Below are 17,003 nucleotides of genomic sequence, written 5' to 3'. Positions count from 1 at the left end.
TCAGAAGTTTCGATACTTAACTTAATTGCAAAAGTGCAAAGGAAGCACCTTTTTTGCAAAAAACACGTCACGTTCTCATGACAACACACCTCTCTCACCTGGTCATACGTGTCCCCTGCCACACATATGGACCCTGACGTTCAGAGTGCAGCAGGAGGGAGGGGTGGAGGTCTGCATGCATGAGTGAGAGTATGTGAGCTGGAGATGATGATTTTCATTCAGTGTTTTGTTCCTGCCTGTTTTGAGTTAGCATGATCACGGCTGAGAGTTTGACCAGAGAATAAAAACACTAATGGTAATGAATCGGCATCATCATGAGTGCAGCGTCTAGACGTATGTTATGTTTTACTTCACCCAAGTTGTGCCCAATTCTGGTCGTAATGGAAACAGCTACAAGGCGCGATTGTTCTTCATCGACACTTCAGAAATATCGCTTTGATTTTGCAAAAAAGTGTGATAGAAACACAGCTGCTAAATTGGATCCTACTCTAGGTATGGAACTAGGTTTTCCTTCTGTCTAAATTCTTGCTTGTGTTTTACGTCGCTTTGGACAAAAGCGTCTGCTGAATGAAACTAGAACTGCAGAAAAATGAGAGGCAAGAGCTGAAACAAAAACTCACAAAGGTTAAAAGCAAAGTATCCATCTACCCATCTCTCCATCTCTGTCTGGCCCATAATGAATGTATTTCCCAGCTTGTTCAATTATCTGGGATGTGACAGTCTATTGATCTCTTGGTGGATTAACTTTTCAGAAGAATATCTCGCCATAACATTTTATACAAACAAGACAAAATACACAAACAAAGCAACAGCTGTAAAGAAACTGTTTCAGACTGTCATGACAGCATTTAGCTATAAAAGAGAGACACTTAGGTATACAAGTGACATTAGAAATATAAGTACAGCTCCGCTGTATGAATATAAACCTGCTGATTGAGGCTTTAAAACAAAACCCAATGGTCCCTGCCCAGGCCTGGTGTCTGTATATGAGATTATGAGGCCGTGTTGATTCTATCTTCCTAATCCCCCGTAGCTTTCCATAGAGAGAGGACTGCCGAAACTCCACAGGGATTAATTTACCATTCACAGATTAGAGATATGGTCTCCAATATCATCATCCTTGACAAGCATTGAGAGGAAGGGCTCAACTGTGGAGCAATGAGGAGCGACCAAACACAAAGAATGAAAAAGAGGGGAAGAGACAGACATGCACAGGCTGAGAGACAGACAGATGAAAACGAATGCACACACACAGAGACAGCCTCCTCTGCTACAGCATCATGCCTTAATGTCCTCGCTCCAAGACAAGAACATTAGACCTCATTCCACCTCCTCATCTGGGCTTGAAAAAGCCTGGGCTGAAAATCTTAATTAATTGTCCAATAGTGCTGCGGGGTCATTATGCATTGCAATAAAGAAGCGTGTAATTATGAGATTTAACAGCCATTACCAAGGCCAGGAACTCATATGTCATCATCAGCAACCAAGCCAATGGTTTGGTACGGCTGTGTGTGTGGCTTGATGGACAACACACACACACACACACACATTCATGATATATACTTGAATATGCAAGTGTTGTTCAAACAGGTATTTGAATACAAAAGAGGGTAACATGGGTTCTCTAGTGCAGGCAAACAAAGAGTTGTGGTAATCATGCACATGTGAGCGTGCTCATAGGAGAACCAAAACTGAGAATACTCACAGGCATACCAGATCTCACACACACACACACACACACACACACACACACACACACACACACACACACACACACACACACACACACACACACACACACACACACACACACACACACACACACACACCATCAGTCTGACCCAGACAATAAGGCAGCCAGCTGTGATAGCAGCCTGCAGATGAAATATCCCATCAAGATTAAATAGACACAAAAATACACACGTTATTACCGCTGTGTGTGTGTGTGTGTTGGTTTGTGAGTGTGTATTTACAGAGTGAATGTGGATGAACAGTGAACCACTGAGACCACTGACATGGTCCTTCACCTGGTAGCAGGTGGGAGATGACACACTTCTATAAGGATAAAGTACAGTGTGCACACACACATACACACACACTTCTCTATTTCCGTTAAAAAAAAAGAAAGACCCACTTTTTCGGCAAAAAATAGAAAAGAGGAAAACATTCCTGACTTGAACAGTCTGACACGGCCAATGAAATAAAAACAAAATAAAAGTATGTGTCAATCTTTTCTGCTATTTCAATATATTGTAGCAGATAGCGTAAGTTATGACTTTGTTATGACAATTTATACCAACAGAGTAGCTTATTGTGCTTGTGTCATATATCCAGTGTGCCCACTTTACAGAAGTAAGCTGTAGTAACTAGGGATGGGCATCATAAGCCAGTTCCTGCTAAGAATCAATAAGAAAAGTTCAGATCCATCGACGTTAGCCCTAATGCTTAACAAGTCCCTAATCAATTATTTACATCATGCTGAAGCTGCCAAACCTCATGTTTACTAGTCTGCCGCAGCTATCTTAGCTTAGCAGATATGTAAGAGTTTCCCAAGAAAACTCAACAAAATAGTGCTAGATTGATGCTAACATATGTGGGAAATTGCATTGATATGCTAGCATACATTGATACAACTTTGGTTTTACAACAGAATTTGAAATAATCACAGAAACGTATCACAGTTACTCTTTGTAAATAATACTAAGAACTCTAAATTTCAGAATACTCACAGGCAAATGAAAGAACAGTTATGTGCAGGCACGGCTCCAAACAACTCAAACGATTGCTATGACCACTTTGAGACACTAGATGGCCGACTTCAGAGAATAACACATATCACAAACAGCACATCAACGTAACATGTTGTGCGATCTTTACTTATTTCTATTTATTTACGTCCAGAGATATCCAGATCTAGTGACCAGTTTCATATTCATCTATTTATACATTCATATAAATGTTGACCCAGAAAACCTGCAAAGCCTACTTTTTGTAAAGAAAAATTCACAGGAGGAATTGGGTAAGGGAATCGAGAAGGAATCGGATTGATAAGCAGAATTGATAAGGGCACTGGTATCAATAAAATCTTATCAATACCCATCCACAGTAGTAACCTAACCTTTAGTACTGTGTGCTGAGGAAACATCTCAGATTTTGATATAAGCATCACCACAACCTTACAGTATCTCCATACAAGCAAGTCAATGTACTGTTAAAACCAAATGGACTAAAACATATGCTGTTATTTAAACAGAGACAGTTTGTATCCGCTTTAAAAACTATTAAGCTACAAGGAGCAGCCCTTTAATATAATATTTATTTTTTTTAACATCTGGAATGTTCCTGGCATCCTGTTTTTATATCCATAAAATGTATACATCCATATAATTTGCCTCTGTGTGTGCACAGACTATAAGTCGTACCCAGCTGCTGACAGGCACGCTCCAATCCTATTTTCCCACCTGCTTATTCCCTGATGGAAAGGATGAATCCTTCAGACTGTTATTTAAGAACGATAGATGGAAGATGGGAGAAGAAGGAGAGACAGACAGAGGGGGGTAGAAGATGGGGAAAAGGAAACAAGAGAAGGGGGGCATTAGAGGTAAGAGGAGGTAAGAAATAAAGTCAGGGATGAGGGAGGGAGAACAAAAAAGGGGTGAAGGGGCGACTGTTGGAGGAAGAGAAAAGAATGAGCTGAGCAAATGAGAGAAAAGATACAGATAAAAGAGGAGAAGGAGGGAGATAAAGACAGAAACAGTGAGGAAAAGTGGTTTGATATGAAGAAATATCAAGAGAAAAGTGTAGAGAGAGAAACAGAGAGAGAAACAATTTCACGTCTGTCTGTGAACTTTGCATGAACCGACAGAAATAATGTGATGCCATGACAAGCCTGTCCCTCCTTCCACTAGATTTGCTGCATGCATAGGTGTGTGATATGTGGGTGTGGATGTCTGTGAATCCCTGCATGTGTGTGAACTCTATATATTGCTTTTGGTGGGCCTGTGTGGGTGTGCGTGTGTGTGTGTGTGTGTGTACATGTGTGCGCCAACAGATAGAATAGGATGATGATGATTTGAAATGGAGTTTGGCCTCTGCGTAATTATGATCATCTATCTTTATGCCCCGCCAGCATATCATATCATATCACATCACATCATCTCTCTCCCTCCCTCTCGCCATGTCTAGGTCTCTCTTTCTCTATGTCCCAGGCACACACACACACACACACATGCACACACACAAAGACAAAAGCAAATTGAAAGTGGTAAAAGCTGACTGTTTGCTAGTGATGACTTCGGTGATGATGGGCTCAGATGGTGTGCTGATTTATTTGTTACTGCTTGTCTGATGTCACATATTATAAAAGTGTGCACGGCGGTGTGTGTGAGTGTGTGTATTTGTGCACTACTTGCAGTGTGTGTTAGAGCTTTTCTGGTGGCTTTTTTCTGGTGTGTGTTTAAAGCATATTTGTGTTGTCTTTGCTGTGTTCATGACGTATGTGTTTGTGTATGCGTGCTTCTGTATGCAGCTTCCTTCTGTTGTGTGTAAATGTGTGTGTGTGTGTGTGTATGTGTGTGTATGTGTGTGAGACTTTATTTGATGCAGATTAGTCAGTGTGCTCAGATTGCAGGCTGTGTCTCAAAGGCTGATAGACAAATGAATTTGATTTGCTAATGTAATCAAACTAATAAGAAAAACAGCAATGGGCTGCTGAGCGCAAATCTCATGACTTCAATATTTGTGTTGTTTTTTTTACTTACATTTTTATTTCAACAGCGATCTAATGTATGCACTACATGGATTTATCTTTTAGAATTATTAAAATTACTTTCACTGAGAGGCTCATCATTAAAAAGCTGATTTTCATCAGACACCACAGTTAAAATCAGTGTTTTTCTTAATAAACACACTTCATTCAGTTATTATCAGTGATACAATTAAGAAAGCTACGACTGTAGAATCATCTTTTTATTTATGAGCTACTCTCCACCTTACACTCACTCTCAAATCCAAGGGGCTTTTTACTTTTTGTATTTTATATCTTTTATATGTTGGACTGAAGTCTGATTTGTTGTGACACGTGGATGCAGTGACAGCGACAGCTGGTACCAAGTGTGAAGTAAGTTGTGCGCAAGTGTGTGTGTCACTCTCTGCGATGTGTGTCAGGTTAGCTCACCTCTCAAGGCATAAGGTGTGTGTCATCACCAAGGTGTGACCTGATAGAGGTACTGCAAGTATGTGTGTGTGCATGTGTGACTGTGTGTGTATGAATGTTTGTGTTTTAAGCCGCCACCTGCAGCCGGACGTGTTGGAGTGTCATCTCAGGCACATTGTCATGGAAACACTGTCAACACGGTGATGACAGAACAAACACAGGACCACTGGACAGACAGTCGAGTCAACACAGACTGAACGTGCCCTCAGGGACTGAATATGTAGGTATGTAGAGTGTGTGTGGAGCACTCAGATTCTCACACACAAAAAAGACAAAGATACCAAAGATTCCAGTTCATGTTTTGTAAATATTACTGCAAAAACATTTTGGGCTCATTTTGATGCTGCATAGACACAGCTCCACAGCTAACACGTAATGTTTATGTATTTATGTATTGTAATGAGGCACACAAACTTATGTCTGGGTTACATTTTGCTAACTAACTTTATGCAAAACCCCAAAAAACAGATTGTATCAATTATTAGATGAATCCCATAAAGTGACCCCCCAAATAACCGAACATAAAAAGCAAATAGAAGAAGCGGAGTAAATAAGACAGATGAAAACCGATGCACAGAAAATGGGAAATGATTTCCTTCCTCTGTTTTCTCATATTGATGAAATGCCTGCAATACCCACAGGCTTAATCTAATAAAGAAAGCCCAACTTAATCCAAACATAAAGCTCAGATATCAAATATTCTTTTCCTAATTTGATTTAATCAATATTTGTTTTCATCTGCAAACAGGGCTGTGTTTGTTTATATGGGCTGCAAGAGGAAACCAATGTGGTGGTGCACTGGAAAACAAAATGTCTCTAATGCATAATTCTGGACAATAAAAGCAACACACACACACAACTCACACATAAACAAACACACAGGTTCTTTAACCGAGACATCAACCTCTAAACGGGTTATACAGCCCCTCCAAGAAGAAATGGAAATCAAACACGCCCAAACAGGCTGAGAAAACTTAACAGGGATTGAAAACAGTCAGAACTGACCAAAGCAATGAACTAAACAGACTCATTGATTCTTAATCTAAACCAAAACCACATTGTTATAAATGCACGAGTTGAAACTAGTCAGTAATAAATCATCTGTTGGGTTACTTATCTTCTTTACCTTGGCTGACTGGAAAGAGTTACGGGAATCAGCATCAGAGCAAAATATACCGATGTTTGCCATCGTTGTCAGACAGAATCTGCTCCTGGTTAAAGAATGATTGGGCTTTGATGGTTTTATCTCAGCAACTCAAGCAAATGTAACTCACTCAACTGCTGTGTTTTAGTATTATATTCAGTATGAGTATTCTATATCAGATTATATGGTTGTTTTTTGTGCTGTGATTTCTCTGTCTGCACACTGTGCTGTCATAAAGCTTAAAGTTGTGTTTGTGTGATTGGTGGAGGAGAAACATTTTGTCTTCTGATTTACCACTCCCTGACCCAAAGCCCAACCAGCTCTTAGCTGATTGATAGCAACAACAGACTTAATATGGAGGGCCACAGAGTGACATCACCAGTCTGGGCTTTTACATTCCCCTCCACAGGGTGTGTTCACTGTTCTGCATCTCTTCAAGTCCACCGTGAAGGGTTAAAATACATGTCAGTGTTAATTTAGAGAGTCAAGAATGTGTGTATCCATTTGTATATATGTGTGCTTTTGTTTGTATGTATGTGTGTGTGTGTGTGTGTGTGTGTACATCTGTGTGTTCCTCTTGGCTGCTGGGACTCAACGTTTGATTTGCTAAAAGGAGCAGGACACTTCTATTAATCAATATTTGCTGACTGACTTGGTGTCTTTCTGGCTGATTGACTGGCTGTGTAGTTACCTGACAGACTGATTGCCATTCTAACTGACTGACTGTCTGGCAGTCTGACATATGAAGTGTTTCACTGCCTGAAAATCTTTATGTGAAAACCATTTAAAACATGACCAAAAGAGCAAGTGCACGGCAGAATACCTGCAGAGGGTGAGGACTCAGGAGGACACTTTGCTTATCAAGACTGCTGTGGAGAACAAATGTTAGATCTAACTCATGTGAAGTCACTTGTGTTGTTTCAAAATAGAGGGATTGGACTGAATTAACTGAGATTACAGTGAGATGCAAAGACATAAAGAACAGGAGCAAGGACAGCAACGAGGGCTGGTGGGGAGACGACAGAAGAGGGGACTTTAGAGGTGTGGGAGTAGGGTGGGGGTTGAGAGATGAGGTTGACTTGATAATGAAGAGGTTAAAGATACCATGGAGAGAGAAAGGGTGGGAGGTCAGGTCAGACAGAGGGAGAAGAGGAGGAAGAGCCAGAAAGAGACACTAGCATCGGAGGAGAGAAAAAAAGGTCAAAGAGAGGTGGAGGAGGTGGGGGATATTTAGCCACTGGGTCAGGAAAGTATTGTGTTAAAGGCTCTTTGGGAGTGTCCAGGTTATACTGGGATAATGTCTGACCTCGCTGCTTTTCATTTTCATCCATTTCTATGCTTCAGTCCCATCTGCCCCCGTCACCTTTAACCACACACATACAGTTATATGATATAACTTGAGCCACGGCTGTTAATATATATGACTATTCTTCACTATCACATAAAAAAAACAACAAAAAAACAATTTTATAATGTGGTTGCATGTAACTGTATATATATAAATAAATATATATATATATATATATATATATATATATATATATATATATATATATATATAAACAACCAAAAAAACAACCAACCAAACAAAAAAAAAGTAAAACAGCAACAACAACAACTCAATGGGACCTACAAATGAGCCCTGAGGAACGCCACACAAAAGTGGAATTGGTAGTGTTCTCTGGGGCTTTCTTTCTCAATGCATTAAGATCATAAAAAGAGATTCTGAACTAGGGATGAGTACTGAATTAGGCACTTTTATAAGTACCAATCGAATTCACCTAAACTCAAAAGGAACCATGTCCAGGTGCCTAAACACATCCTTGTGACTGTGAGGGATTGGAAGAGTAGGCAATTTTCCATGCTGGACATGAACACAACACTTCAAGGTAATATAGTGAAGAATAAATATGTTAAATTGAAAAAATATATACTTTATCAATAAACAAATTAATATTTTTACTACATAAACACAAAAAAGTACCAAAAATTGGAACCGTTGAGTACCAGTACCTATCGCCAGGTACCGGGCACCGGTACTGTATGGTTTCAAATGTGAGTAAGTTTTAAATATCATTTTAGGATATTTAATAAGTTGTCAACAGGGGCTATTTTATCTGAAAGTGATCTTTATAACATAACCACATCAAACTGGATTTGAACCATCCTGTTGTTGGAGAAGAAGGTGGAAGAATTGGCAGCTGTAGGGTGAGCCCGGTCTGGTTCAACTGCACTAGAGACTGACTGTAAGCATTGATAGTTTATCTGTCTTTTTTTCTGTTACAGCCTTTCTTTGTAATTAACAACAACTTTGTTTTATGTTTTAAGATTAACTAAAATTAAAAAAAAGAATGCAGTGCATTATCTTGAAGAATTCACATCACCAGCGTCCCCCATGAAACAAGAGGACAAATCTTCTTGGTGGCAGAAAATGTCAGAGTTTATGGAGTTGTGTTAACATTCACCATCACTGACATGAGACAGAGGCTACCAGCCACCGAGACCTAAACCTCACTCTTGTTTTTAACACCTCCATGGGGTCCTTCAACACCTTCACTCATTTAAAAATCCAAAGAAGAAGAAAGAGAGAAGAAGAAATGATAATGACAGAGAGAAGCATGCACAACATGAAACAACAGGACACATGTCACCTTCCACCCCATCACCAACACCTCCCAAACCCCTTCCTTATCCCCTATCTCTATAAAGGTTGATTAAATGAAAAGAAAGACAGAAACCCCCTCCACCTCTCGCCCCCCGTTTTTTACAGCTCAATCATACTGCGTTACTGCCGACACATAGACCGCTTATCCTGAGTGTCAAAATTGAAAGGGGAAGGAAAGTAAGAGAGGGAGACAGACTGCATGAAAAGAGGAGCTAGTAAGAGGAGATAGAGAGCAAGAGAATAGTGGAGGGGAAGTGGGGGGCGGCCCGAGAGCAATTTCGTTCCTGAATAAAGAAAGAATGGGGGAGGGGTCATAAAAAAACACTAATGGCAAGGCCCCTGGTTCTGGTAAAATAGGCTGTGTTATAGGTTCTGCCTCTCATTCATTGATTCATTCATTTGTTCGTTCCTTGCTCTTTTCGTCAAGTCAAGTGCTCGCCTGTCTGTCTTTCTCTTTTGTGTCCGCAAGTAGAGATAAGGGCTGCTGGCATGACTGCCCGGTAGTCATTTAGTTATTATGGAGAGAGAGAGGAGGGAGAAAGAGGAGGAGGAGGGAGTAAGAGAGGAGAAAAGAGAGGATGAAAAGACTAATTCTACAGACAGATAAATGGCTCGTTTTGAATGCCCTCTTTCTTTCTTTTAATTCACTCTTTCGTTCTCTCCTGTTTAAACATTTGCTGTTCCCCTCCTCCTCTTCAACTCACCTGACTGCTTCTCATTCCTCCTCTAACGCTCACATACCCACACACTCGTCTGTGGCATGCAGCCGAACGTGCAGCTGGAGACGTCTCTCAGAGCTGTTTAAGTAGCATATTCTCTTTACTAATCTATAAAAATGAGACGCCCAAAAACAACCAGCACAATTCTTCCAAAAGTGTCCTGAGTGTGTAATGTGCTCATATCATACATATTTTCCTGGTGACCACTTGTGTGTTTTATTTCCCACAACTCAGAGCAGTGAAGAGCCTTCTCAAACTTGTTTCTGTGTTTGCATGCGTTTCATCTCTGTCTTTAAAATCAGGCATGCATGTGTAAGATGCCTGTGTGTGTGTGTGAGAGTGTGTGTGTGTGTGTGTGTGTGTGTGTGTGTGTGTGTGTGTGTGTGTGTGTTTGGGGTCCCTTTTCTGGTGGGAAACAAGAGACACACACTGTGTCTGAAACCTCATTTTCCCCTTCTAATGACATATCAAATGTTTGCATATAGGCCATATCAGTATGGAAATGAGTGTGAACACACACACATACACACTCAGCCTTAGAATAAAAGAACCAATCAAAGAGATATGTGTGTATATGTGTGTTGTCACAAGTCTCTAAGGTTGGGCAAGTCTGTGTGTCAAACGTGTGCTTGCACCACACACACACACCCGAGCACGCACACACGTAGCCTAGCCTTGTTATCCGGGGGCCTGTCTTGCAGGCAGCCTCTCTAACGCTGAGTGATGTTTAAATTAGTTTACAATTTAGCCTCCTCGCTATCCGCAGACGGCTCTTAACTCAGTGTGTGTATGTGACGTGGTTCTGTGTGTGTGTGTTTGTGCGTGTGTGAGCGTAACAAATTGTTGCCAGTACGGCAGACATCTAATGACTTCAAATTAGCTGCCTGGCGCTCGCCTTGACACGTTGTTACCACTGTTAGAAGCCTGTGTGTGCGTATATGTGCGTGCGTGGACATGCGTGTGTATGCGGCGCTGCGCAGCCATATCATGAAGCATAAATTGGCTTCACCCTTCCTCTCTCTGCCTCTGTCTTTTTTCTCTTTGTTTCTTTGTCTCTCTCCATCAATTTGATTAAAAAAATTACTGTACCATGGCGAGCAGAGACAGGCGTGCTCACATTTACATCCTATGGAGTTTGAAGACACACACATGCACAAACAAGGTTGACAAGGTTTGAAACAAGACAGCGACAAAAAAGGTTAACATGTCTATTCTAGTCTATTCATTCAAGACTTAAGTCATTGTAGACTCTTTATTGGTTGCCTCTGCAAGTGTGTGTGTGTGTGTGTATGTGTGTGATAAAGAACGTTGAGGAGGCGTATTTCTTTCTGACAATCCTTTCCATCCTCAGTGAACTGTAGATCACTTTCTGTGTGTACATGTTTTTATGTGTGTGTGTAGGAAGGTGAGTATTAGATCAGTGTTCAGAGTTGTAAACAATGAAGATTTCATAAAGTGTTCACACACACACACACACACACACACACACACACACACACACATACACACACACACACACACACACACACACACACACACACACACACACACTTGGAAGATGAAGAGTTCTATCTTTCTGTGTGAGCAGCGGATTGCCTCTCTCGTTCATCTAATCATGCTATCTTCTCTCCTCCGCCAAGCAATCGCTGCGCTTCACTCCCTCCACACAGAAAGCAGCACACACACACACATAGATACACACACATACAACCCACCACATAACTTGGCTAGCTTACTGTGCTCACTAGTAAAAGTAGGGACGCAAAAAGAAAAAAGGTCAGTGCATTAAATAAACACTTTATCCATGCCTTTTCGAGTTCTCTTCCTCAGTGTGTGTGTGTGTGTGTGTGTGTGTGTGTGTGTGTGCGTGTGTGTGTGTGTGATATGCAGCAGGGGGAAATAAAGGGAGACAGAGGGTAGGACTGAGGGATAAATGGATTAAGAGAGAAAGCAAGAATGAGTAACACGCAGGTCAGGCAGATTAGCGGATAAGAGATGATATTGGAATGAGGCTGTTTGCTGTTTTGAAGGCAAAAAATAAATATTCAAAGAACTATATTTGGTGCATGGATCAATACATATGTCTGCTTACAGCCCATAAAGCAGCACATAGATCAATGCACTAACAAGAAGCAGTGTATATTCCCATCTCTCCTTCTCTTCCTCTTTCCATCTCTTTTTTCTCTTTATTTTCACATTCATTGAAAAGTTAGATCCTGTTACGCGACACCATTGACTTTACTTTCCTAGATCTTAGCAGCATGACTGGGTGGTTTTTATGCCTCTAATCTGGTGTTTCTCACATTCAGCGGTACAGTTTTAGACTTGCAGCAGGAGGTGAGTCTGCTCTATTCTTTTAGATTCTATTGTTGACTATTGTATTCTCTTTTACAGCTATATTCTAAGTCATCACTGCAACAAATCTTCGCACTAATCTCTGTTAATCTGAGACTCTGCTATTCCTCCGTCAGTGCTGTCACAGCAGGCTCTCTCACTTAAACCTAAACCAGATTATAGCTTTCATATCTGCCACTCAGACCTTTCTCTTCAAGTCTTCCTCTTTATGTTCAGATATGTCATAGGCATGTGTCAATTTTTCTCTTTTTTTACTCTGTTTTTTTGGCTCATTTTTGGTGTTTGAAATATTTAAGTATTATCCTTCTGAAGCCAGTATCTAATTTCATAGAGACACAGGGACAAAGATTACTCTTTCTGATGATGACCCTGGGATGCTGATCAAATAGAAGTTTACACTATACATGTATAAAAAACAACGCTCACAGTTTTGCAACATCTCTATTGTTTTTTCTCAAATTTGGTTTCAATATCAGGTCATTCAACACCCCCTGCTGTTTAAAGACACACGTTAAACCTGCTAATACCAGTTATAACAGGACAAACACCAGAGGAGTAAATCTGTAGTTTCAGAGGATTTTTCATACAGTGAACGCTAACACACACAAACACAGCCATACATACACAGGTCGAAGGTAAGGGGATTGGATGGCTGGTTCAAAAGGTCAGAATTATAAGCGTGTGTGAGTGTTTGAGAAGGTGTGTGTGTGCCGGTGTGATATAAGTGGACCATTTGGTTGGTCTGTCGGAGGAGTCAACAGTTAAGACTGTCTGGGTGCAAGGATTAAGGTGAAAGGTCACACCTGAGCACTTGGTGAACTTGTATGTATGTAAGTGTGCCTGGACCTCTCTAACCTTGTACCTTCTGTGTGTGTGTGTGTGTGTGTGTGTGTGTGTGTGTGTGTGTGTGAAATCTTCAACTCTGTGGAATTGGAGAAAAAGTAGGCATGTCCCATCTGTACGTGTCACAAGATGGAGCCAGATTAGGCTCAGTTTGAAAGTCAGGGTTCAGGGTTTTTCCTCCCTACCTGGGATATGTTTGGCCCAGCCAATGTTGACCACCAGCTCTCTGTCGGCCAGGTCACACAGCGTAGTCAGGGCCTTGATGTCGCTGTCTGGTACCGTTGGGTCAGGCATGGCGTAAATCTTCTCTGGCTCGGCCACCAGCAGGTGAGAGACGATTTTGTTATCTGCAAGGCAGCCAAAGGCAACTGACATGACCACCAGACAAGGAGAAAGACACAGAGACAGAGAGATGGTGAATTTTTGCAGCAGTAGGCCACAAACTGTTCCACACCATATCGGGGCATGCCTCAAAACATGGTTAGCCAGATAACACAGAAGTCAAAAGGTTAGTCTCCATGTTGGAAAAAAGCTGACTTGACAGTTAGAGAAATAGAAAGTGTCACAGGTTGAATCAACAAAACAAGGCAACACATTTCATCGTTATCTGAGTATTTTACTCAGCACAAAAATATGAGGCATACATACAAATAGTTTAAAATGTTAAAAGGGGTATGAGACTTAGACCTGGACCACACGCATATGGATATTGTTTTGACTGGATATCTCTGTCCTCGTTTAAAAAAAAAAAAAAAACTCTGTCCACACCAAAGAAACATCTCTGTCCGTACCAAGAGGCAAAACTTAAAAAGAGATTACCTCTGAAGCCTGCAATGCTATGCCTGGCTGATAAGTGGCAGGTTAGCAAAGTGTGGAAACCATAGAGGAAGCAACGGAGTGAATAGATGGCAAAAAATAACAAAACAAAAAAACCCCCAATAAAACTGAGTCATTTGTGTGGATGGACGATGAGGTGGACTTGTTACTTCATCATCATCAACAACATTACATTTATCTGTAGAGCTATAACGAGGGCAAAAAGTGCAAAGAACACAGAAATAGCGCGGTAAATGTCGGCCATTGTTATTGTTGTTGGCAACCATTGCTACAGTGTTGGTGTGGTTGAGAGGCTCAATTGGTCAGAAAAAATGTGCTTTTAGGAATATATCCATATTTGTGTGGTCCAGGCCTTAAAGATGATGGTGATTTACGCCAAAAAAAAAAGATTAAGAGAAAAATAAAATAACATTCAATCTAATGTATCATACATGAGCCTAGTGCACCTTTTATACATGGAAGTACAGCAATAGGAAGCTCATCTTCTGTTTTTGTCTACATGTATTTTTTCAACAACAAATCAACAGATAATTGATTTGATTCCAGTAATTCAGCCAGACTAAAGCTGAATAAAGATGGCTGAAAGGTTTCCGCTTTAGGAGACGCTTCAAGGTGTGATTAAAGTCAATTACTGCCATTGATTCAGGTTACACAAAACGCTGTGTTTTTGTAGCACAGCCTTAAGAAGCTTTGCTGACACATACAGCAGAAGAAGATAACTCTGAAAGCCAAACAGCTCAGCTGGTAATGGTGACATGTGGTGATGAGATCTCTATGGCCCATTAGTAACAGACTGATACCCTGCTTCCAAATTAATCCACTGACTAATCAAGCATGGGAATAATAACAGAGGATAGAAGCACAAGAGGAGAGAGGGATGGAGGGAGAGGAGGAAAGAAACAGGCGAGGGAAAAAAAAACAGGGGAAGACAGACAGGTAAGAACAGAGTCATGGACAGATTGTTAAAGACAGACAGGACCAGATGAGAGAGCGACAGCTAGATAGAGATAAACAGCAAGAGAGAGTGAAACAGAGTTGGGGGGATGAGTTGTGTATTGATCTAACGCTCTCCACCCCCAATTCTGTTACCAAACACACACACACACACACACACACGCTTGTACATAAATATATATATTTGTTCCATCCTCTTCCCTCTAGCTCCCGCTCCAGGGTTGTTTGAGCCAAACCAATCCCAGTCACAGTGCAGTATCTGTGGGTAAATCTTATTTAATGTTTCCCTAATTAGAATCAATGGAAGCCCATTTCCAAACCCTGGGCTATTGTTCTGTTCTCACACAATCAATGGGGACGCTGAGGCTGGGGATTGGGCTACAGATAGATAGGCTGTGTGCGTGTATCCGAGAGACAGAGACAGAGGGACAGAAAGATTTTTGTGTGTATTGACTGTATGTGAGAAAAGAGGAGGCTTACCACTCTCTTTTTAAGCTGATAGGTTTAGTTTAAGTCTTATTTTAGGATACAGTTGGTTATTTACTTGTGTATTTATTTAATGCAAAGATGTTAAATAGATATAAATAAAACTATAATTCTTCCAAAACTGGACAAATCCTCGTTAAAGCGCTAACAGGATTTAAGAGCTAAATATCACTTAACCAGTTTATGGAAATTGGTGTGTAGAAAGCTGCAGAAGCTTTTCAGTTAGCTGGAACACACATGCTCTATGTATGCAAACAAATACATTATAATCACAGTGTGTGCTTGCTTCATATTATCCCATCATTTCAATGATTAGTAGTGCAGAAGTCCTGGTAAGCTGTCGTGCAGCCATTCAGCATATTGGCCTAAAGCAGAATATGCTCCAGCTTTAAGCAAAATGGGCTTTGGGGACCAAGCTGCTAAACACTGCTCAATCTGCACTGCATGTGTGTGTGTGTGTGTGTGTGTGTGTGTGTGTGTGTGTGTGTGTGTGTGTGTGTGTGTGTGTGTGTGTGTGTGTGTGTGTGTGAGCAGACGGTTAGCTAAAGAGCTAACTCTAGTTTGATGTGGTTGCCAGATTGGATTTAATCCGGATTAGGGTTCTGGCTGGTCCCCTTCCCTTCCTGCCTCCCCCTCCCTCCCCCGCTCACTCTCCCTCCCTCTCTCTGAGACATATTCCCATTTAGCTTTATGCTCTCTCTCTCCCTCCCTCCCTCCCTCCCTCTGTCCACCTGCCTCTCTGCCACTCTCACTCTCTCCTTGTTAATTTTTCAATCATCAGGCTTTGGCCGTGGTCTTGTTCTTTAAAAAACGCAGCCAATCCATCCGGAGCTAAATGAATACCTTTATAGTGAAATATTACACATATAAAATGTTATGACCCCAAACTGGTAGCAGTAGAGGCAGAGAGATAAACTTGGTCTCTAACAGATGGGCTTCTCACTACCGTGTCTATTTATGTGTGTATGTGTGTATGTGTGTGTGTGCGTGTGTTTAAATGTTTTTACTGTCCAACTGTCTCCATCAGGGCAGAGACGGATGGAAAAGCAGATCCTCTCCTTGTTTTTCTGGTCTGTCAACGACCACTAATACACATCGAATTAATAACATGAGTACAGGACTACCTGCTCATGACAATTGTGCAAGAACTTGAGTATTTCTAGTTGTTTTAAAGAGGCTCCTCCATTGTAACCTCAACCAAGAGGGTTATATTTTGGGAGAGTGTGTCTGTTTGTCTGTGAAAACACAACTTGAAAAGTAACAAACAGATCTGGATGAAATTTTCAGGAAATGCTCAAAATGGAATAAGGGATTAAATTTTGGAGGTGATCCAGATCACCGTCTGGATCCAGGATTTTTTTTTGTAGTGTACTTTATCATTGTGAGATAGGGCCGTTTTCACCATATGTGTATATAACTTCATGATAAAAGGTCAGATTGCTTTGCAAAACAATTCAAGACAAGATCACCATAATTTCTGACAGATGTTAAAGTACGATCCAGATCCTGGAAATATTCTGGATACCAAGGTCCAGAATATGAAATATGTTCTGGGTCATCATCATTTTCAACACTGTCAGGTAACAAATTATCCTACAAACCAGCAACTAACACCAAATTGTAGCAGCCAGCCTGCTGAAAGGGAGTATAACATTAAAATAGGACTAAAGTGTGATGCTTGGCAAAGGTCTTTTCCAGTTTTCCATGTTGTAGGATTCTCAAACCACTGTAGCATATTGTCAGTGTGAAGACTTAACCACCCAACCTCAGGGAGAAAAGAGCACA

At 41.0% G+C, this 17,003-nt stretch overlaps 1 protein-coding gene across 6 annotated transcripts in view; it reads right to left on the bottom strand.

The window, feature by feature from the left end:
- Positions 1-17,003, bottom strand: part of esrrga (estrogen-related receptor gamma a) — a 166,864-nt gene that overhangs the window by 19,918 nt on the left and 129,943 nt on the right. For 5 of the 6 annotated variants that reach the window (XM_074666249.1, XM_074666245.1, XM_074666248.1 and 2 more), the window contains one exon: positions 13,127-13,309. In XM_074666249.1, the coding sequence (XP_074522350.1) occupies positions 13,127-13,309 (183 nt within the window). The remainder of the gene's footprint in view (positions 1-13,126; positions 13,310-17,003) is intronic. The other variant, XM_074666247.1, reaches the window with a different exon arrangement.

Source organism: Halichoeres trimaculatus, unplaced genomic scaffold, assembly GCF_033239565.1.
Source record: "Halichoeres trimaculatus isolate MK-OKI-2021-1 unplaced genomic scaffold, fHalTri1.1 fHalTri1_scaffold_3, whole genome shotgun sequence".
NCBI classification, from domain to species: Eukaryota; Metazoa; Chordata; class Actinopteri; order Labriformes; family Labridae; genus Halichoeres; species Halichoeres trimaculatus.
This window is presented reverse-complemented; position numbering and strand designations above follow the sequence as displayed.